The 24,784-nt window shown below is 35.0% G+C and overlaps 1 protein-coding gene and 1 long non-coding RNA gene across 10 annotated transcripts in view; one reads left to right on the forward strand and one right to left on the reverse strand.

Moving 5' to 3' along the window:
• The window catches only part of LOC310896452, a 41,175-nt gene extending 16,452 nt beyond the window's left edge, over positions 1-24,723 (forward strand). The window contains exon 4 of the long non-coding RNA XR_014581498.1: positions 15,345-24,723. This is a non-coding gene — a long non-coding RNA (uncharacterized lncRNA). The remainder of the gene's footprint in view (positions 1-15,344) is intronic.
• FAM184A (family with sequence similarity 184 member A) overlaps positions 1-24,784 on the reverse strand; it is a 71,266-nt gene that overhangs the window by 10,603 nt on the left and 35,879 nt on the right. For 3 of the 9 annotated variants that reach the window (XM_083828739.1, XM_083828736.1, XM_083828735.1), the window contains exons 10-15: positions 14,448-14,489; positions 9,317-9,529; positions 7,899-8,052; positions 3,191-3,318; positions 631-815; positions 7-153 (exon numbers count right to left, since the gene is read on the reverse strand). In XM_083828739.1, coding sequence (XP_083684865.1) covers positions 7-153; positions 631-815; positions 3,191-3,318; positions 7,899-8,052; positions 9,317-9,529; positions 14,448-14,489 — 869 coding nt within the window. The remainder of the gene's footprint in view (positions 1-6; positions 154-630; positions 816-3,190; positions 3,319-7,898; positions 8,053-9,316; positions 9,530-14,447; positions 14,490-24,784) is intronic. The other 6 variants (XM_083828738.1, XM_083828737.1, XM_083828743.1 and 3 more) reach the window with 4 other exon arrangements.

Genomic DNA, 24,784 nt, shown 5'->3' on the forward strand with positions numbered 1-24,784 from the left:
ACTTACGAAACTTGTAAAGCTGAATTAATTTCCTTGAGCAGCTCTTGGGTCTTATTAAAATCTGCCAGCATGCTTTGTTTCTCTCTGATGTGATCTGCTGCCAAGACATCCAGCTCTTTCTCATGTTTCTTGCTTAAATCTTGCTCATGCATCCTGTTTAATTTATTTTTGTTAAAAAAAGAGTTATTCTAAAATCAACTGATTTGTTCATCATGAATTTCTGCCATGCTTTTCACAGCTTTTACACAATGACAACACAGAAAGGAATTATTCTTCAAAACCCACTACTTACTGTCCTCCAAACTTCTAGCTTATTTCATTGAAAATGCATCTCCTTTAATGCTTTTTTATTTTTTAATAAACAAACATAATGAATTAAAAAAAAAAAAACACACTTCAGCAGACTGTTATTAAAATATGCCAAAGTGTGTAAATGAAATGCAGATTAACTGTATGGTAATATTCACTAACTGTACCAGTAATGGGCACAGCTTTTTATGAAGAAGCCTTAATGGTATATACTGCCACTTGATTAAAAGGATAAATTAAAAGCTGCAAATGATAAAATATCTTAAGTAAAACAATACGTGAGGCAATACGTGTTTGAGTTTAGAATGGAAAAATTCATACCTGATCTGTTGGTTAGATTCACTGCGTATTCTAAGAACTTCTTTCCCTTTAAACTCTAGTTCCTTGGTCAATGCACTTATATTGTCATGAAGATGCAGAATCTCTTTGTCTAGTTCAGCTATATGATGGTCTCGATGTCTCAGTTCATCTTGGAGGTCTGATATTCGGCATAAAAATTCTTTCTCCTGTGACATAAGTAGCAGCAGCAAAAACTATTTAGACTTGTATCTCAAAAGCACAATACTTGTTTTCAGATGACAACAGCTGAACAGAATTTTCCGTTCAATAGATTTTTTCTTTCCTTTTTTTTTAATGCTGACACAAATTACAATTAAAACTTAAGAGATTTTTTTTCTTGTGTGCAAGTACAAATAACAATGAAATCAAAGTTATGTAACAAGTAAACATTCGTGGGAGAATTTAAAACATTGTCACTGTCTGTTAAAGTTTGTGCATTTCATTACGTTTTCCTTTTGCCCATACATACAACAACAAAACCAAATACTACAAAGAACTATGGGACTGGGAATTTAGGAATTTCTACCTCTTGAACATACAATGCGGGGAAGCTGAAGGACAATCATAGCTGTTTTTCCCCTCACAACCCCATACAATGGGATGAAATAGTGTAAAATGTATGCCCTGTGCCCACAAACACTATAATTCAGAAGTCTCTTCTCTAATGCACATATAAATACCAGGGTCAGAAATATCTCACAGCACAATACCTGTTGAAGAGCCCATCTATGTAAGATGTTTGCGTTTACATGTGTTGTTTTTTGGTTTGTTGTAATTTCTTAGTAAAAAATATCACTTAAAATGCCCTTAATGTGTGGTTTTAGTTTATATAATATTTACATTGTGTCCAATAAATCAATAAAAGTCATTCTTTTCACATAAGAAATTCCAACGCAGTTAACATCTGGAAAACTTATCAGGATCCAATTCCAATGGTTTTGATAATGTTTACAACCAGTTTACAAAGAATAAAATCAACCTTTTTCAAGGTTTTCCATTTCCATCTATCTCCCACTTCTTACAGTTTCACAATAATTAATATAATAATTAAAAACGTACGGTTTGCACAAATAGAAAAAAAGCAAAGATTTCAAAGTAGTTTTATGTATAATTGTGTCTTGTGCCTTTATGCACCCAGGAAATACAAACATATCCTAATGCACAAATATTATTGTATATCCTTAAAAACAGTTTTAAAAATAACTTTCTTCCTCCCCATAGGAAGCCTATATTAAAGCTATAAGAAAAAAACATGGAAAAGAAAAAAGTTATGAAAAGTTATTTAAGAAAAATGTTAAGTCCACACATTTAAGTATTTCAAAAATTAGCAAATAAAATCATCCCATTCTCATTTCTCTGTATCTTGTTCATCTCTGTTCCTCTAAAGTGATAGGCATCCCAATCAAGCGATTGCTTTGCCTTCAGTATAACTGAAACATGTACTTAGCAGCTTATTGTGCTGAAGTCAAAAGTACAAGGCATTTGGTTGGATCAAACACATGCTCTTAAATTTTAACTTGGTTTCTTACATCTTACTTGGGTGTCTCTAAGCTTAAACAGGACATTGAAACTACATCCTATTAAATTCTCCATGTTTTCTTTCATTGTTGCTGACAGCACCACATTTTTGCCTGTATTGCTCATGCTTTCAAACCCACAAGGACACAAAGAACAGGGGAGGGAAAAAATAAATAAATAAAAAGGGCTTGTCCTTGAATGTCATGCTGTAAAAGCTATATCCGATTAAACGTTTCCTCTATTAACCTACTTGTAAAAGCACTCCACTTCTCTGGTACTGGACTATTAGTAAGTGAATCCTGAAAAGCCTATTCTATATGCAAATGAAGAAATTTCTTTGTTTTCTTCTTTTCAAGAGTCTGGCTTCCTTTCAAATAGAGATGAAGCTTTAAATTTTAGTTACTAGTGGAAAAACTGATTCTGTATAACGTGAAAAATTATAAATATAAGTGAATGAATCACTTGGTTGCTGAAAACAATTGCAGTCCATACTAGCTTTGGGGGTTTTGCTTTTATATATGAAAAACTTGGAAGTTGTTAGGTCTTCTCTACTTTCTTTAAAAGCTAATTTATCTTTTCCAGTTTGGCGCCTAAAAATAAAAGATACTAAGCTACATTTTAAGTTTGAAGCAATAATTTGACACCATATCACTTAGTGTTGGAGAGAAATAGTGTTTGTTTTTTTTCTTTTTAAGTCCTGCTGGCCACTGAGGACAAGTAAAATTTTGCAGGAATCAGCACTTTCCCCCCAAGGCAAGTCAGTGTGCTCCAAGATGGCTGCACAACTCTAAAAGGAAACTGCCTTGATATGACAGCCTTTACTAAGCATCTAAAGAAGTTTGCTGAAGGAAGAAAAAGCTAAGCAAAAAAATTTAGGTTAACTGGTAGGGATGCATTACCTGCTGGTGCTGGCTGACTTTCAAACAGTAAATTCCTCCTTACATTTCCACAACAGTTATTGCCTCCAGCTAATAGAAAACAAATACTGATTATTTTCCAACAAGTTGCCAGCAATGCCTCCTACCTGTCTTCTGCCAAGTTCTATGCTTCTTTCAAGCTCCATTTTGGCAGCTACCAGTTCCTGTTGATGGTTGTGCCTTAGCTGGTCAATTGCTGCTGCATGTTGATGATTTAGCTCTGAGCGCAAGGAAGCTAGTTACCATGAACAAAAAGAAAAGCTTATTTTGCAAATGTTTACTATTAATTAACAATAACAGTCCAGCTCCTTCAAACATTGTCGCTGACCTAACACACTCTGCTTATATTAGCCACATGAAATTTCTGTTGAATAGGTTGAATTCATTCGAGCTCTACAGCCACAAAGGTTTAGACAGACTCAGATTTATTCAATATTAAAATACAAGCTACTAGAAGATACCTTAGAATGATGGTTTCTCTATCCCTTCTTCAAAAGCATGGCCTATTATGTAAAAGTATTTATAGCCAGATTTGAAAATGGGATCAACTTTTCCAAATGCAAATACTTGAGTATTTGCTATTACTTGGCCATAGGTAACAGAACAAATATTCATTTTTGCAAATGGGTTTTATATGTGCATATTCAACCATCTATACATACACACGTTGGAAGCTTCTGCAAAAGGAAACTGATGAGAACATTTTAAAGAACAAGTCTCTAAATGGAATCTATAATGAATTCTTATTTGTGTGTGCCACTGTTCCTTCTGGTATTTTCATACAAACTCCCTAACTACAGTGTCTTGGGCACCTCATGATCTTAACTATGTTTGCTCTCCTGATACTACTGAAGGTGGGGAATGATTCATTCTTACTCCAGTTTTACAGAGGGGAAAGAAAACGAGATGAAGTGTCTTCCCTTAGAAGAAGTCTGTTGTAGAACAGGAATTCCCCTTACATTTGTTCAGGCACAGTCAAGACCTTTCCCATTAGATTATTTGTCCTTTGCACTATATTTCACTTATATTTTTCTTCTAATACTTATCCTTTCAATTGTGGGTGAGGATTAGTTATTAAATACAAATATCATCACTGATTATGATAACAAGTTTGTCAGTATTAAAAGAACTTTTCTCCACTTATATTTTAATTAGCTGTCACTGACATTCCATGTCACATTATTACTACTTCTGCATTAAAATTTTCCTGATATCATTTACTCTTGTGTTACATGTTCCTTGTCAATAATTTATATCTTTCAAATATTTCATGATTCTTGAATATTTTCTTATACCTTCATAGTTACTCTCTGCTTCTTTTTACATTTTCAATGTTCTTGTTTACCAGATTTTGTGATTTGCATTTTTCTCCGTCACAGATTAAACCAGATGAAAAGCGAGATTTAGGCTTTTTCTAGATTTTAAGAGAATTATTTCCTCTACCTTAAGTGACATCCTTGGCTAGATGCATGCTAAGCTTTTACTGTCAATCGGAAGCAAGGATGAAATGATGTTTCTCAGCTGCAACACTTGCCTTTCTACTTATGCACTTTACATAATTTTGATAGAATCCTCAACTCAACTTTCCCATTCAGTTCACATATTTTTAAAATTCCTGTATTTATAAAATGCCTTATTTATTAAATTATCATTTTGCTGCTATGATATGTCAGCTATTTTTTAAAAACATTTTGAGTTGAGCAGCATTCCAACAATCCACAGACATGGAGGATGCATATTCAGACTCCATCTAAATCCCTACATGAGCGTGACTATGAGGCATCTCAGAATATGAAAAGCTTTGAAAGACAGAGCATAACAATCACCATACTGTCCTAGACCAAAGGTCTACCTTGTCCTGAATACAAAGGCAGATGCCTAAAGAAAAGCTCCAGCATAGGCAAGCAAGTGATGATACCGCCTGATAATACATTTCTAGTCATCAACAATTTAAATCTCAGGGACCTTTCCGAATCAAAGGTTTGTCTTAGTTTTAATAGCCCTCAATGTATTTTTTTCCCCACAAACTTGTCCAGTTCATTCTGAAAGCACGTTAAAATGTCCTCTGGTACAGAATTCCACAGGTCCATTCCACATTGTGTGAAAAAAGCTCATTATTTTGTATTAATTTTTTGCTAGGTTTATTGGATAGCTCCACTTCTCAATTGGAGAACCAAAAAATTTAACAGAATGATCACTCTTCATTTACTCACTGAAAATTGGTTTCAGCTCCACAGAACAGAAACAATGTGTGTAGCCACCCGGTGCTGCTTTAACTGGGAAAGGGCATGCTCTGCCCAGTAATCTGTTATACAAGAGATGGGCACCAGCACCATCATCCTGAATAGCACTGCCTGTGGCTTCTGTGCTTTCTGAGCAATACCTATTCAAGTAAATTATAACAGGAGCTTGTCTGTCAATACTGGGGGGTGGAGGGCTGTCTCAGAGACCCTTGAGTGTGAGAATCTGGTTTGTAGGTAGGCTTGGGCAGGTAACAGTCATTGAGCTGCTCAGCTCTGCTCAGATGGAAAGCACTTCTACAAATACATGTACGAACAGCATTTTTGGCACCAACTAAACTTTAAAAATCAACCTGAAACATTTTGTTTTGTTTTGTTTTTTACGTGATCCCTCGAGAGACGGAGAAGAGTTTAGTGTTCTGGAGACTATACTTTTGGGGACTGTAGTGCTGGATTTCTGTGTCTCACAGTTTCACTTAAATTAAGCTTCAAATCTTTATACACTTCGTGACTACAGACCTACATTTACAAAGGACTTATCTGTGAGAGGAGACTGCAAGTAATAATGTGACAGAGGATACAAAGTTATGCTTCTGTGGCTACAAAGGACAGTGGTAGAAATACTGATGAAGAAACTAAATACCATCCAGACAAAACAGTTACTCCTATTTGGTGGGAGATCTCCAAAATACATTCTTCAGAAATCTTCTCCAGCCAGTAAAATGATGTTAACTGGTCAAAACTAACCACAGTATAAGTCCACTCCAAATACTGGGCCAGGGACTGCAAACAAAAATAGACAAGTGTCCAACTTTGATGAGTTGCAACGTCTAGCTGAAGCTTTTCTAACTACAGGATGTCTCCTTTATTTTTTTCTGGTAGAAAGACTGAGCTAAATGAAGTGGAACAGATGCTCAGGTGGTACAAGAAGATAGAGTTCTGGGAACAGAAACACTGACATGAGTGAAATTTTGTTCAGATGTGCATTGTACGAGATAAGATGTTCATTTTCTCAGAGGAGCTATGTTCATACCTAACCACAAAAAAACCCACTGCATTCCCAGTGATAACTTCCTGACACATAACATGGACAAAGAAAGCAGGGGTTAGACAGAAAACATCAGTGAAATGTCACAGCCCTTAGAAAAACAATTATTTCTACATTAATGTAGAAACATTATTTCTACATATTTCTACATATATTTAACTATTTGTTTTAAGGCTTATATCTACTGGTTTTGGCTGCTGTTAACAAATAAAAAAGACATGCATGTCTTCTTTGTTGTAGCTTTTTCTCTGCAGTGTTTCTAAAATTTGACTTTTCCTTCCTGTCTGAAAAGAAAATCCCTTCTGTGTACGTATCTCCTGCTTGGAGTGATGCAATCTATCTTTACTTTTTTTTTTTTTATGCTACCCTTGTAATTTCTACATTCCAGACTTCCAAAATGCCACAACAGACATCCTCCTTTTCTTCTCTTCTGCATTTCCTGCTTCTTTACTACCTTGCACTGCAGTCTTTTTGTCTTTGACATCAATGCCAGGTATCAGGCCACCCTTTCTACTTCTGTGAAGTTTCTTTCTGGACTTTCTCAATCCTCACCATTTTGTGTTATACCACTGTCGGTATTCTTTAAACCTTACCATTCACAGACATCTGTTTTCCTCCATAAAACCTTCTTTTACATGTGAAATTCTTGAAGTCTACCACGACATCTTGCTTGCCTCATTCCAATTCCCTTCCAAAACTGACTTGTGCTCTTTTGTCAGCAGAAAGAAGTGTGTGTGTGGGGGGGGATTACTTAAATTTTAGATCCAGCAAAAACACAAAACTATGAAGTATTCAAGTGTTGTGGAGTAGAAGCATGTTATCTCTGTCCTTTCTCTAATTGTCACATTATCTCATCTATCTATATGCATCTATCTTGCATACGCTAGATTGAGATTATGTGTTCAAAGATCATAATTTGCTTGTGAAAAAATGGTTCCTTTTTCAAACACAAAAAAAATACATTTCATCTACATTATTAAGAAAATAAACAAGGAACCATCTCTGTTTTCTTATGTTTTGTCTTATTTGTTGTTTCACATTCCTTAAACTGGCTGAAGCATTGCGTCTTCTTAAACACAGCTTGAACCCTTCCTGCAGTACAAAATACAATCTTATTTGTAATTCAATGTATCAGTGACTCAAACATTTCTTTCCTATAGAGACAGAGTGCTAGGGCTCATACTCCTAAAATCAATACACATAGAAATCTAAGCCACTACCCTGCTGCTTCTATTCTATACTCAGTTAATTTCCAAAATATTCATCATGAAATTTCATTGCTTACTCCTTTCAAAAAAATTAAGAGTATGATTTTTGAAAGTAAACAATTTTGACTTACCTGTTAAAGCTTATACTGATTTTAAGAGGAACAATTAGGTCAAAATTGAACGACACCCAGATACACTAGTGTTACAATACACACATATATACATGTGTGTGTTTGTGTGCGTGTGCACACGCACATGTATACTTGTTTGAGTAGAAATAATGTTTTTGGACCCATCTGCAAATTTGAAGACAGTGTACCTAACATAGCTTTTCCTTCATCCTCCAGCTCAAATCGTAGAGTCTGAAGTTCCTGTTCCATCTCCAATTTGAAACCTTCCATGGCTTGTTTGTGTGTTTCTTTGAGTGCCTGAAGTTCTTCTGAATGCTTTTGTTGTAAACGTTCTTCTAATTCCTATGAAATACAAATGGACAAGATTAATTCTATAGCAGCCTAGGGAATTATAAAATATTAAACAACTGGCAGCAAAAAAAAAACACCATCACCACCACCAACAAAAATCAGGCACTGGCATACTCTAGAAATTACTAAAAAAAATGCACAGATATTGCTTATAGTTTCTTCTCTTACTACATTGTTCTGCTACTGTAATTTTTCAAGGTCTGCTGGTTATCAGGATTGCCTGAGTTCAAAACAACTGTTCTGCTCACAGTTAGAAAACTTAAAAAACAAACAAACAAAAACTATGTTTGTTTTTAAACTAAGTTTACATGTTTACATTAGCAAACAATGAGACTAAACAGATCCATAGATGGGTCTACTGTACACATAAGACTTTTGGGGGTGTTTGCTCCCCAGTGACACCCATTTTTACTTCCCATTAACGTGTATTAAGCATAATGCTCCTGGAGTACATCATCTTGTTTCATTTTGAACAAAGCGAATGCAACAAGTGCTCCAAGACCATTCTATGATGTGAACCAAGTACGTGGGGACAACTGATATATTCATTGCAAAGGCACACCTCAGATCTGAACTGAAAAAAACAAAACCATAAAGACACAAACCCTATTTAAGTGCAATGCCCGGTCAACACTTCAATTTTAAAGCAGGTTTAGTCGGGGTTTGAACAAAGTATCTTAGGCATGACATTATTCTGGATGTAAGAACTACCTTACAAGTTGCAAAACAGTTTATACAAATTTTTAACACAATGAAAATTTAGAATACATTACAAAAGGAGTAAATCAACAGGAGATATCAGAAAACACATAAAATTGGGTAAATATAATGGAAAAAAGAAACCTCTTCCAAATCAAACCTGGAATATAATCTTATAGATGACCATCTCAAACTACTGTTAAGAAATGTGTGTCGGTAATGATTTTATATATATATATATATATATATATACACACACACAATACATATATATACGTGACTGCATACATAAGTATGTATAAGCACATATATATACCTAAATACCAACATGCTGCTAGAGTATAAAGCAAGATGTGAAATAATGCTAGTATAAGAGATGACTTTCAATGTCTTAATCAGATTTAACTACATAAAAGTGTTACTATAAGATACAACATCTGAAAAGGAAATTCAGTAGTTATGCAAATAATTTTACTAGACTAGTTTTTAGTCTTTACTATTTCCCTCTGAGTACATAACATTCTCTACATAATAGAGAATACCCATATGAACATGCCTTTTGTTCTTGCTCTTTTGTTTCTTCCATATTTTGAAAGGCAAGGATATGGGCCTCCTGAAGTGACTTATGCCTTTGCTGATGCTCTTCTTCTAATTCCTGCATCTCCTGAGTCATCCTCTGTCGCTCCTGACTGAACTGGGCTTGTAGCTGTTGCAAAGAGCTCTGTGACTGGGAAAGCTGCATCTCCAGATTCTGCTTCAGCAAGGAGATCTAACCCACAGAACAGCAAATACTAATTAGTCATTAATAATAAAACAAATTCCCAGAAACATTCAAAAGAAGAAAACACTTGAAAGTTAAACAGAACACTAAGAGGGACAAGCAATGTCATCCATCCATTGAATTTCTTGTTAAAGTTATGCCTCAGGAATGTAATCATTACACGTAAATAGCTTTGTAAGGGTTCTCACATTTGTTAAGTTGATACTACAGCTCCAGCTACATGATTGTTCATGGCTGAATCATCAAAATTTACTTCTAGGTTTTGTGCAAAGATCAATAAATATGACACTATCAAGGTCCGAGATCAAATGTTTGATTGTTAAAATAAGCTACTCTTCAGATGAAGATCACATCAATTCTGTATGGAAAATCCTGCAGTTGATAGGGGAGTATAGCCTGTGCCATCGAGATTGATGGATTTTTATATCTTTTGATATGGTATGGTCCTATCTATCCTGTAGGTAGTTTTCTGATTTAAAAAGAAATGGTAGCATATGACTAGTACATGATAAGTAAAATGTTGCACTTGATAGATCCTTTTTCCATTGTTGTTGTTGGCTCAGTAATGATATGAGAGGGATTTTTCTGCTGGTTTTCAACTAATACCAAAGCAGTTTGAGTCAAAAATACTCATCTTCTTAGAAATACCTGATATTACAAATGACGCTTTTCACCCACCAAGTGTCTTAATACATTAGAATACACTGCACTCGTTGAAAAAGTTCCATTTTCTCTTTATAATAATGTTATATACTTGGTTCTTCACATCAGAGAGCAACTTTTCAGACTGAAAATACTAAACCTCTACTTCCTTTGGAGGCAAACAACAGAGATACACTCTCCAATTCTGAAAACAATGTTTTACAAAAAAAGAATTTTGTTGCAGTGACTCAAAGGAAGGAAAAATAAAACTGTCACATGACAAAAGATTTGAATTAATAAGGATATTTTACAAGCCTCAGAGCATTACATAGAATTTAATTAGAATTGAAAAGTCTGATAGTGTCATTTGATTCAGCATCTTACAGTTAATTTTGACAAATTAATTAAGACATTGCACATCAATTTATTGATTTACAGAACATTAAAACCCACCACTTAACATAAAATTAATAGCAGCATACCAGGAACAACTTGCAGCATGAACATTGTTGTTGAACATGTTTTTTTTTCAGAAGGACATAGCTTAAGCAGATTTGAAAGAAAGAAGCTACATTTAAAGTAAAATTAGCACTAAAACAAAACAAGCAAATTAATTTGAATGAAATGACCATGGCTAGTTGCACTTAAAATTCACCAGGTCTTTGTGTCTGGGGATATATACACTAGCTTCCATGCAACCTATATCAACAGCATTTTACTTCAAACAACTCTGAAAGAAATTTACTATAATTGAAGGAGTATGCAAAGGCCTATACTGCATTCTGTAATCTGAACTATACATGCAAAACCTTTTACTGGCTACATTAAATATAAATGCTACATACAAATCCCACAGTCAGGTTTGTCTAATCTACTACTACTCCAGAAATGGCCAACCCTTTTTACCCAGGCTAAGGCATAGATGTAGGGATCATAACTCTGAAATCTACTAGCATCTACTAGATACTATTTCTTAAACCTCAAGACGTATTTTTGGACAAATTCATGGCAGAAAGATCCATTAAATACAACTGCTATCTGAATCCATGTAAGTTTTTAGGAACCACAAAATCCTGTGGTAATTCTCACATTTCAGTAGACATGCCTATTACACCTCTAATGGAAAGTTTTTTCTTTTTCACTTATTTTACTCATCTTTCTGTAGATCTCCATCATATTCCTCCTTACTTTCTTTTCTAGACAGAACAGTTTTGGCTTACTGAGTCACACCCTGTATGAAAGCTATTTCATAGCTACTGTCATATTTGTCCTACTTTTGCCTCTTTTCTACTATTTCTTTTTCAGATTAGGTGGCCAGAAGGTAAGCTATTTAAGATGAAGGTGAACTCCGCTTTTATATAGTGGCATGATTTTACAAACTTTGTTCTCTTTTTCTCTACTATATTCCTAATGTTCTATTGGCTTGTATGACTGCTACTAAGCACTGAGGTGATATTTTTATGGAATTATATATCAGTATCCCCAAATCTACTCTCTTTAGTTGTAACAGTCAAGTCAAGGTTCATCATTTAATGCAGTAAGTTAGAATTTGTTTTTTGCTTATGCATCACTACACCAAATTTCATCTGTCATTTTGTTGTTGAGTCCCTTTGGCTTTTTACAAATCTTCTACAAGTCTTCAACCATCTTTGTCCTTCCTACCCTGAATAACTCTGTATTAGCTGCAAACTTTCCCACCTTTTTTTTATAAGCAATCTGGAAAAGAAAGTATATTGCACATCTGTAGAACTCAACTGATCATCTAACTTCACTGTGGTAATATTGCATTTAATTCCTATCTTTCAATCTGTTACTTATCTATGCAAAAAAAATTCTCTCTTGTGTCAATGGCGTTCCAACTTGCTCAACATCCTCACCACTACTCAGCTGATCCCTTTCAGCATACCGTGGCTAGAGTTGCCATGCTGGTCAAACAAGCCAGTAATGCAACTACATGTGGTATTCTTTTTTTTCAACCCCAGAATTCCACTCCACTGATGAGATCGATTTGCACCATACCACTGGCAGTACAGTCAACTCTGATTTTTCATGTATGTGCTATTTTCATGTATCGTACTATTAGGTTGCCCAGAGAGGCTGTGGATGCCCCATCCCTGGAGGCATTCAAGGCCAGGCTGGATGGGGCTCTGGGCAGCCTGCTCTAGTGGTTGGCAACCCTGCCTAGAGCAAGGGGTTTGAAACTAGATGATCTTTAAGGTCCTTTTCAACCCAGGCCATTCTATGATTCCGTTCTATGATTGTCTTTTTCCTCCAGGAAAAAAAAAAATAATCCAGACACCTTATCTAAACTCTCCATTGATCTCCTCACATCCCCATCTGTTCTTATTCACTGTTGGGCCTCTGTCTCTTCTCTCATCTTTCTGGGGTCCTTTCTGTGTTTTTTTTTTTTTTATTTTTATTTTTTACTTTGGTCCTTCTTTCCATCTGTAAGCCTTTATTTACTCTTTCTCTGCAACACTACCACCTAGCAAAAACCACACCCTGACTGGAAGTCTATTTTTCTCTCTGTGCCTTTAGGTAACTCCTGCACTTCTTTTGATTATCTCTGTTCCTATTTAACCACCATCCATAAACTCTCAGGATGCATTTTTGTTTGCTTGTTTCCCCAAGGTCACTAAGGTCACTATGGCAAGTTGGCTCTAGCTACTCCTTGTCTTCAATCCATTCAGTACTCCAGTATCTCTCCCCCTGCTTCTTCCCTTCTTTTGCTCATTTTCTTCTTCCTAACTGTTTTTAGAATCATAGGAATGTGTAAGTTAGGATAGTCTTAAGAGATTATTCAGTCCAATTCTCTGAACTTGCTGGGAACACTGTATACAAATAACTGCTTAAAAATTGATATAAAGGAAAATCCACAATTTTTACTTAGATAGTCCTCCTCTGAGTACCTGTGACAGAAACACTGAGATACTAGACAGATATTCTGTCCAGTCTTACTTGTCCTTGTCTCATTTCTGTACCTCGGGTTTCTCACCATTGCTCTGTCCCTTTCACCAGGGCTACCAGGAAGTAGAGTTCTAGGGAAAGTCCAGATCAGTCCTGCAGTACCTCAGGTAATAAAATATTACCTTCTAAAAAGCCTTTCAGGATAACATTCAAATGGAATTGACTGGAGTTTGGTATCTTAGTCAAATTCATATGGATTTTTATGAAGATGCCAAGAAAAAGCATATTTTGGGCTTCAAGATAAATCTCTCTCCTACTTAAGTCCCTTACCCACATTCTCATAATTAACACTGTACCATTTATAAACATTTTAAGCAAGATCAAAGCAATTTTCTTTAATTTATTTCTTGGAAATACATGAAACATTTTAACTGAAATGTCTGGGAGAAGTCCAACATCTGGTCAGGAAACCGTCTTAGAAGAAATCAGGAACACCCTTCTCAAGAACAGTTCAGACTTCCACCAGATTAAAGTGACTGCAAAACCACAGACTGAAATGAGTTAATCTCTGGAGATGCCTATTTGCATCAATAGGCTATAAAACACAGGACAGTGAGAGTTAATGACTAACAACCAAGTCAGATTAGTCTACTACTCTAATGGATAATAAGGATTTCTTTTTTTGTTGTTGAAAATATATACAATAGTTTAAAAAGAGTTATTTTTAAAAACTCTTTTTAAAAAGTAAAAGGTACATAATTTTAAGTGCTGTTTTGATTATATAATACATATTCAGATATTCTTAAGTGCATCCCTTTACATGTCTTTGGAGCTTTGCCTCTACATATTACTGTATTGAAGACTCAAAAGAAAACAGCTCTGAACACTGTTCGCTGAACTTCCGATACTTCTATCTAAGGTTTTCAGCAGATTAAAAATATTGTTAAGAATTTAAAAAATAAAAATAAAAAATAGAAAGAAAGAATATTCTGGCTACAATTATAACTTGCACTGCAAAACTGCAAATTATAATACAGCATCAACCTCATGCTTTGTAGAAAGCTCTGCAATACACATTTGCGCTGCCCACAAGCTTGCTTGCTTTAATGATGACATAAAAATATTGCTTATATTATGAATATGTACATAATGTTTGATGTCCAGTGATATATACATTTACACAGATGAATGGATGCAGTACGCAAGCTTTTGATAACTAGCGGCAAACATGTTCTCCTCTCAAATGTTGTTACGTATTCTACTTCACAGGCTAAAGCTTTAAAGCAATATTACAGGTTATGCAAATTTATTAGTGCAAACATGCCCTATTTACAAGCTGTAAGTGCAAATCACTTACATTGCTGATAGATTTATGCAAAGCTTCACCGAGACAGTGCCGCTATGAAGAAAAGATCACAGGAATAAAGGGAAATATTCAGAAATCAACTAAGTAAAAGAAAAAGGATAAAGAAGGGAGAGTAAAACATAGAACATTAATTATAATATGACCAGGGAAAAAATAAGTTGAAAACCATTTGGAAAAAATTTAAATGAATACGTTGCTTTGACTTCACATATAAACTACCTAACACCTAACAGAACGATGAATTTTCCTGCATTATGCTTTGAACATACAGGATAGCATTATCTCTTCAACATAATGCTGCAATATACTCCTATATTATAGAGCTGAACATTTTGGAAATTATCCAGCTGCTTTCTCTTCTCCTTTATGGAAGCAATTCTGGGGAGAGACCATTAAGTGCACCAATTTGCATTACTGTTAGAAAGTGTGTTATATAAGGACTCAATCAACAGTCAGCTGTGTCTCTGAAAGCACAAGCATATTGAATGCAAAGATCAGATTTCACTGCTGGAAGGCAGAAAACAATTTTAGTCTGTAATGAAGACAAATATTAATATTTAAGTATTTTTTTCTTAAAATTCAGAAACAGATGGGCAAATAAAAGACTTTTTCTGAAAGCTTTTATCAAAATTCCTTGTTGTACCACCTTATATTGGTGTTGATTACTAATGAAAAACAAAAATAGAAATATATCACTAATAAATGTTCAATATAAAATATTACTGGTTATACAAATCTTATATATCACTCATATATAAATATATAAAATGCCTGCATATTTATATATATATGAATTACACAGAAAGGCACACACACGCAACAGAATCATCAGAAATGAAGCGAAAACGTTTTTAAATCCAGCATGACCGATTTCTCCTTTTGGCACAGGTTGGTCAAGAAGACGGCTTTCTCAAGGAGACAGCATGTATTTTTACACCAGCTTGGAAGACTTAACTTGGGAACTTTTAGGTAATACTTTGTCGAGATATAAAATGAAGATATTTTCCTTCTCCTGTATCTACAAAAAGGAGTAATATAAAAATACATTATAGTGGAAAAATCCAACATTGCCTTATTAAAATTGTTAAAGTCAAGTTACAATCAAGACTGTAGCACTAGGAGGCATCATACTCCAGTGAACCAGACAATGGACTGCCATGTAACAGTTCTGACTTCAACAGATAATTTTGCCAGTGCTAACCTGAGCAAACCCACAAATTTTTCTGTGCTTCCTTTCCCATCTGTCTCACTAATTTAGGTTGGAAGCTATTAAGAGCAGGAATTATTTCTTGATAATTAAGTAGAAGTAGAAACCTCAGTTGTGTTCTACACTGAAAATAAAGTGCAAGTAAAAATATATTTTGGAAGCTATATTCTGAGTTCTACCCTATGAATAAGAACATTTAAGAGAGTGAGAGTTGCCCCCTGCTGCTCACACAATAATAGACTTCTTTTCCAAGAAAAAAAATGGTCTTTCTTTGCTGTCAAACTGGCCTTATGGCTAACAGAATAAAGAGGGCTTTTAATTTTTAAAAATTTTAATTTTCAATTTTTAACCATTTTAATATATGTGATTTCACCAAGTTTAAAAGTTTTAGATCTGGAAAACAGACAGAAGAAAAATGAATTTTTGGTGAAGGTTTTGGACTAACACTCTCTAGTTAAGCTCAGTACTTAGATTTGTTATAGATTTCTTTCTACCTGAGATTCAAAGCAATCTTTCTGCAGCCCACATTGCAGATTGTGAAATGAGAACAGTAATAGTCTTATGCAAGTATGATATATTCAAAGATTATAGGGGTGGAAAGAAGACCATGCACAAACCTATATACATAATTTTAATATATTTGTAAAGTTGAGCTTTTATACTTGACATTCCTAGGTTTTCAAAAAGACATGCAGGAACATTCAATGTATAGCTTATTACATTTTAACAAAACCCCAAACACATAAGTATTTCACAAATCTTGAAGTACTTCACATCTCTAAATACCATAGCACTACTCAAAAGCATTTAATTATAGGTAGCTAACTAAAGATCAATCTTGGAAAAAAAGAAAAAGACTGGAAAAGATGATATAAGAGTCAATCTTCACACTTCAAGTGTGAAAATAAGGTGAGTTTCAGACAACATAACAATGGAAAAAGCCCTGCTAAAGAAAACATGATTTCTTTCTTCAACAAGATTACAAACTTGCGCAATAAATGCTATTGCACAGAAGCAATTCTTGAGGACTTTTTTTTTTTTATGTTATTCAAGTTATTATCACATTAGATTTCAATTCCCCCAAAAAAGTATGTTCATACAATCTTAGTGAAGGAAAAGATGAGGCCAGACCTCAAGTACTGTGTTCAGTTTTTGGCCCCTTACTACAAGAAGGACATCGAGGCTCTGGAGCATGTCCAGAGAAGGGCTCTGAAGCTGGTGAAGGGCCTGGAACAAAAGTCCTGTGCGGAGCGGCTGAGGGAACTGGGGTTGTTTAGTGTGGAGAAGAGGAGGCTCAGAGGAGACCTCATTGCTCTCTACGGCTACCTGAAAGGAAGTTGTAGGAAGTTGTGGGGAGCTGGGGGTCGGCCTCTTCTCACAGATAACTAGTGATAGGACTAGAGGGAACGGCCTCAAGTTGTGCCAGGGGAGGTTCAGTTTGGAAATTAGGAGACATTTATTTTCAGAAAGAGCAGTCAGGCATTGAACGGGTTGCCCAGGGAGGTGGTGGAGTCACCGTCCCTGGGGGTGTTTAGGGAAAGGTTGGACCTGGTGCTTAGGGACATGGTTCAGTGGGTGACAGTGGTGGTAGGGGGATGGTTGGACCAGATGATCTTGGAGGCCTTTTCCAACCTTAATGATTCTATGATAGATCTCAAAAACTGGTAGAGGTGAATCATCACTGAAATCAAACAGGGATGCACTAGGATTAACACTAAATCTGATAGCCATTTATTGTTTTCATCCTTTATTAGCAAGTAAATAATTTTCATAAAATACATACATGATAGAGTAATAAATTATAGTTATGTAGGTATCGGGATTGAATCCAGCAAAATGTGTAGCAATAAAACGATATGCAGCTCTGTATTGAAAAGGATTCAGGACACATTTAGAATGGAGAATACCAAAATAAGTCCAGTGTAAATATTAAGAAATTCCATAAAAATTCAAACATCATTGTGACTGCTTCTACAGCGTGGCCCATAACCTGGGGAAAAAGTTATGAGAAGCAAAAAGAATGGAGGTGTAATTATTAACTCTCTTCACAATAGAGAAAAGTAATCAGAAAATGATGAGAAATAAATCATAGAATGCTTTGGGTTGGAAAGGACCTAAAAGACCATCCAAGTTCCAACCCCCTGCCATGGGCAGGGACACCTCCCACCAGACCAGGCTGCCCATAGCCCCATCCAGCCTGGCCTTGAACACCTCCAGGGATGGGGCATCCACAGCTTCTCCGGGCAAAGAGAGAATGTGGATTTAACTATCACCCTCCTTATTTCTACATGTTGGAATTTAAGGTTTGTGATATGATTGTAATATAAGAAAATAAGATAATTAAAAATGATTGTAATATAAGAAAAACTTGCTCAACTGTCAGGCTTCACAGATATACATACAATGATTTGATATCTATGTATTAGCTATCTTGCTTTCATGTATTTTGCTGTCCTTTTTTTTTTTTTTTTTAGCAGAAGCATCGTCTTCTCAGCAGACACACAACTAATCCTCAGATATAACCAAGAGAAGAACTTCAGTGACCCAGAGGAACAGAATAGAGGTTGCTGCATCTCTAGAACCCTCCGATCACTGCGAGCTAAAGAATAGGACTGAAAGACCTTTTATGCAAGACATGGAAGACTTGTATTCCCACCTCTGTTTCACCATCTCTCTGAGCTGAGATTTCCATGAAGTTATACCAAGTGATCGTATCATTGTACTTTCCTCAAGAAGGGAGTTTTACTGAACCACTGATATTTTCTCTTTTCATTCAGTTGCACTATTTCCTGCAAGACCTTAGTTTATTGGATGTGTGGAAGTTCTCTCTTTTCGTTGTTTCTCTTGGATAAAAATAACCCTCAACTGCATTACAGAGGCTTGACACTGAAGTTCAGAATCAGTCTTCATGTCACTCAAAGATGAGTTATGTAACTTTCTCACTGTACCTATTGAAGATATTTTAATGTCATACTGTGCCAAGACCTGACTTCAGTATATGGTTTACTGAGTTTTCAAAATTGGCATCAGCAACAGAAATTGTTGTGCTGAAGCCTGAAACCCTAAGTGGGGAAAGATCCAACTTTATTTGTTGTATCAAAGCAGATCTAGACTACTAGATCATTGCCTCATTTTAAGAATGACCTTTGATGTTGCTAATCTTCCTGAGGAGGAAAACCTATACGCGCCCATCTGATGTTAGTAAAAGAAACTATTTTGAGGGGCCTGTTGAGGAAGCTGAAGGGACCTTTGGCGTAAGTCCATTTTATTCAGCTAAAAATAATGATAATACACAAAACTCTCTTGAGATACTTCTTTGGTTTGAAGAGAAAAACTGATTTTACAACTGATTTACTGTCTCTGGCTGCCTGCTGCTTACAAGACAGGTGACTGCAGAGATTTAGAAAGCAGATGTTTCCTACTTCAGTATTTTGTAGACATACTAGGAATGGAAAAACTGCATCGAAGTTTGCCTGGTCTGGCTGATCAGAAAAAGCAGCATTTAGAGACCCTTCCCCTTCCTCTCTGTCAAAACCCAACAGTTTTCTACTGAGAAAAATGAAGTATATATGAGGCATTCTAAAATGCATAAATATCTCTGAGATCTAATAGGTCCTGATTCCCTCCTGGTTTTGCTGCAACCCTGAGTGAAGATGCTGTGTCCAGGCAACACAAGGTAGTGAGCATCCTGTTGTTTTAAAACGATTAAGCTCTTCTCTTTTCTAGTTGTAGGATTCTATCAAACTGATAAGCAAAATGCTTAGGTATTTTGACATATTTTTACCTGTTAAATTTTGGATTATGATTGTTTTATCTGACAAACTGCAGGCTCAATGGTCAAGGGAAAAAAAGTTTTGAATAGAGAGATCATTTGCATCTACGGACATTTTTTTTTAAACATTTTTTGAATGGTACTAGAGCTTCATTTCATTTTACTTATTTATCATAATGCTTTCAGGATTTTAAAGATTATTCATGCGTCTTGGTTAGCATTTCCTAGACCACAGAGGTATCTGTTAAGAAAGGCCCTTTACCTAGAGTTTTATACACCTACTAATCTCAAACAAATGTTGTCTTACCCATTAAGTTCTTTCTCATTAATTCCAGTGTCTATTTTTACTATTCCTGGGCTATGCAAAAGCATGGAGATGGTTAATACTTACCTGGGAATATATGAGCAATTATCTTCTGGAGTAAACAGGCTAAGAGTAATGCTTTAAAACTAGATTCTTGCCAGAGTCTTGGTCTTATATTGAGGGGAAAAAAATATGCAAATGAGATTAGAATTTTATTTGGAGAATGGTATTACCATTGGATTTGGTTTAGATTTCTATTTACGAGTTTTGGAAGTGTTAGCTCCAAACATCAAGCTAAATTCCTTTATGACTCATGCATCATTAATTACATATTGTACTAAGAATTTAATGTTCTTTTCATCCACTGACAGGTAAAATTAAAAAGTCTTTCAGTCTCCTTCAGATTTACTAACTGAAATACTTCCAAACAAAAACCGATATCATTAAATTCCAATTAAAAGTTTATGATGAGAAAGGCAAGATTCTTTAGATATGAAGATATCACAATTTCAAACAAACTAGATGTACTTTTTAATTTAGCTAAACACAATACCATGGGAGAAAAAATTAAAAGAAGATGAGACCAAAAGAGAGATGAAAATGAATTCCAGTAACACATTTATTCTTAAACAGAGAAACAAAGCAAACATTTATTAGTATTCTTATCATATCCCAGTGAAAATACTTTGAAAACTCAGATTTGTTCTGGGATTTTTTGGTCTGTGTTGCTGGGTAGCTCTTAGTTTTAAATTGTCTTTAATGAATTTCCTCTGTTAAATTCAGAATCTATTAAAAAAATCTATAAAAGAGTAAAATCACCACCATAGCTAAAAGCTCAGAAAAAGAGATAGTACAGCTGGCTGGATCTCATGCATTTGTTTTCACGTTCAAGCTTCAGACAGAACTATAATGACCAATCTGGATATGATAAATACACCAACTAAACTCCAGGATCACATCTCTGCATGGAATATGGATCCTGGAACAAGGCTTTGTTATTAAAGAGTACAGACAATCGCTAAACAAGGGGAAATACTCTCAAGAGAGAGTTCTCTGAAGGCTGCATTGACTCTGGCTTGCATTATTATTCATATGCTCACATACAATAAATTTTGATTTGCTTAAAGCATAGCTTTCCCACTCAGATTACAGGAGTACTGATTCCTGAGAGTCAGTGCGAAGTGGCAGGGTGCTTACGGAAACTGGACCAGAGGTCCTAGGTAGAAACTCCCAAAGCTCCCCTGATTCTCTGGGACTCCTATTACCACAGTATAAGAGCTATAGTCACTTGTGAAAAGTTTCCAAGAGCTGCAGGTAGTGGTGCCCCTTTGAAAAACAAACAACAACAAAAAAGCAAATAACATAAATATCTACAGATTAAAGAAGAGGCATAGAACTTTATCCTGAACTGCATTCCAGGTCCCCTCCTTGGTATGATTTTTCTTTTTATTCTCTTGAATTTCTGCATTTCATATTTGTAAGTACATTTTAAGTTTTGCCCCAAATCCTTATGGGGAGACACTTACCATCCACTAGATGTCATATTAACCTTACTAATACTACTGAATACAAGAATGACCAGAGTTAAAGAAGTTGCTTCAAATTTACATCCTGCCCAATTCTGACAGACAAACACAATACAGTGCGTTCATGAGAAGATCAAGTGAAAGGAATGAAATGATTCTGTGCTCAGAGTTAATCCTCCTTCCTTCAGGAAACAGATATATAGTATACGCAGGTTTTCTCTAGCAGAAATTTCCAGCATACATTCAACAGCAAATCTTCTAAGCCTAGGATTACCAAGACTGTAGAACAGGCCATTAATCCTTGTGCTAAGGAAAGAAAGTAGCATTTCCTGATTTTCCTTACGTGGACGCATGTCAGTTCTGCATAACAGGCAAATAAAGACCTATCAATAAGTGTCCTCAGGTAGCAGACTGGACAACAGTCATTTACAGATGTGCATAGGAACTCTACGACTTTTCCACAGCACTCAGTTTCGTGAACAAGAAGTTCAGTGGCCAGAACTTGTTTTTAAGACTCTGTGAATGAGTTTGAAATTTTCTAAAAAAACTGCAATTTGAATAGTCTACATCAGAATGAAATATTTATACTTTGATATAAATAAAAATTTCTCATGTTTATTTTTGAGACCATTTAAAAAGGAAAAAATCATAATAGAAACAAACTCCAAATAAGAAGTTTCCGTAAGCTTTTTCAAAACAGTAGCAAACCTTTGCAGCAGGACAAACAATAAAGGGCTACCAAGTGCATGCAGCATACTTTTGTCCGTTCTCACTGTACTATTTCCATTAATAGAAGATGGTACTTTTGTATGCAAAAAATTAACAAAGTTAGAAATAATGTTATGCTAATGCTTGGTCACATAATAATAGTATGAAAATACATAAGAATTGGGGAAAAACTGACAAAAATTTCTTTCAACTTACTGGAACTTGTATTACTGGTAAGTAAGGAAGACAGGAGAACCAATATTTGCTAAAACACAGTAAAGTTCATCACAATCATATTACCTGGTTCAGTTTACAGAAATAGAAATATAGAAATTCTGTATAGAATATAAAAATAAATAGATAGGAACATGCATGTCAAACTGAGCAGAAGTTCTCAAAATTGAAGGTTGCAAAACATGAATCCGCAGAACAGAGAACACACTCATGCTTTAAAAAAGAAAATTTCTTCCATTTTGCTCTTGGTGAAGCCTTCTCAGCAGTAAAATGTTTTTAAGAAAAAACATTAAAAGTGCATTCCACAGCTAAGAGAAATGGAAAAGAGCTAGCACATCTGATTTTGCTGCATATTTCATGAAGAAACTCCCTCATGGACTGATACAGAAGTACTTGGTAAAATTTACAGGGGAAAAAGAAAAAGGAAAAGCACTTTCTTTTTTATGTCTTCTACAATCATTTCTCATATCAAAAAAAAAGAGCTACACACTTGGTCTCTAGACACTGATCCAATTAACCTACCAACCACAAATTTAACTGTAGATGGTAAGTGATGCTTTACAACCAGCAATAAGGCATTTAAACTTCTGATCAGCTGAAAAGCATTTTCTCTCAAGGGAATTATTTTACTCATAACAAAACTCTACTGTTACAAAATCAATAATCCTTCATGCAATTCTATAAAAGACTACTTAGCAGTACTGGCATAAAAGCAAAAATATTACCTTGCTTCATTTAAAAGCTAGATCTCATCTATCAAACATGCAACAAATAGTATATGACAGAAATTTGGCAATTAGTATAACATTAAAAATGTCTTAGCATGTTTTATGGACATAAACTGTTGGATTCAACTGTTTTTTTTTGTTTTGTTTTAATATTGTTGCCATTTATAGCTGTCTCCATTCATTTATTATCGCACCAATCTGCAGTACCCCAAAATAGGCATACCGTGTGTATAACACAGTATTCTATAACATTTTCTACAGTTTAAATAACTACACTGTGTCACTTCTCTCCATTCACTAAAACAAGCTTTTTCAAAACCTTGCTTACATAACCATTCCGATACTTCAATTTAGGTGTTATACTTCTTTGTAACTCATTTTTAGTCAAGTATGAGATGCATCAATACATATTAGAAAACAGTGTACCCGTAAGAATGAAAGTACATAATAAATTTATCAAGAAATTCAGTATCTAAATTAAAAAGCAGATTACTATCACTGTTTCACATCATACTTTATCAAGCTGCAAAAAATGATACTCATGTCCTTTAACTTAAATTATATCTGTCAAATATATATTATTGCACGTTTTTTTAGAAAAAAGTGCTCCCCTTGCCCCCCCCCCCCCCAAATGTTCTTTAGAACTTTCTGGAATGCCCTATACTGCAATATACTGATGAGCAATTAATTTGTGACTTCAACCTTTCTGAACAGCATTTATACAACTAAAGGTCAAGCTCCAGACACTTTCTAAACATAAAGAGCATAGGCAGACCACATTTTCTGCGAAGTTAAGAGTTTACAAATGATTTTGCAGACAGCAGTAGACCTTGCTCTTGTTTTATTTTGATAAAGCATTGTATAGTACTGCTGGTATAGACCAGAGCAAGTTTGAACTGCAGAAAAATGAGTTGGAACTTTGCTCTCCTCCCAATAATTTCATGGGCCTTGTGCTCGTCAAATGGGTTTTCTAAAACTGTAGGTTAGATTTATTATGTTATTTTTAAAAGGAAAAGAGAAGCACGTTAAAACTACTGAAAGCTTAACATACTACTCTCAATTTGTACTCTCATGGAGAAAATGCTGTTTACAGGTTCAAGTAAATAGAATAAATGAAGCTTGGTTAAAGACAAGTAAGCGAAACTTGAAATTAAATGAGTTCAATTCCTTTATTACATTCATGTTGTAAAAAGCATCAGACCAAGAACCTTCAAAACCTTCAGCCTTTATGAGCCTAGACTACAAGATTTTAAAAGCTTAAATTTCCGTGGCACCAAAACACACTGTTATGTGTTCATATAAGCTCTGTAATCAAGTGCACGTTCAGTTATTAACTTCTCAAATTAGACAACAAATTTAAAGCCATCCCAAAATAGTACCCTGAAATCACAGTCATCTAATGAATTCCAAAATCTATTTTATTTTTTTTTCTTTAAAATGTATTTGTTCATTGTCAGCTATTCTTTCAAACTGTAGCCAACAAAACCAGCACTATGGCATTTATGGTTTGGAAAAAGTACAAAGCAAGCATTTTCTGTGAATTACCTAACATAACTGAGTTGATAAAATGAGCTGCAATTACAAAGTCAGTATTTATAAAAAATTATGTCCAAATAAAAATTATGTCCAAACAAAAATAATGTCCAAAATTACTTAAGAGAAGACATAGTTGTAAGAAATACGTTGTAGAAACTGAGGGATGTTTTGACTTTTCAGTGAATTGTACAGTGTCTGTACTGTAAAGATATAACTCCAACTTCAAACAATTAGCTTGGGTAAATATTTACAATAGAGTAGGTGAGCAGAGAGAATCAGAAAATCTTTCAGTGAAGCTGTGAGACTCCCACTG

This window comes from Anser anser, assembly GCF_964211835.1.
Source record: "Anser anser genome assembly, chromosome: 3".
Taxonomy (NCBI): domain Eukaryota; kingdom Metazoa; phylum Chordata; class Aves; order Anseriformes; family Anatidae; genus Anser; species Anser anser.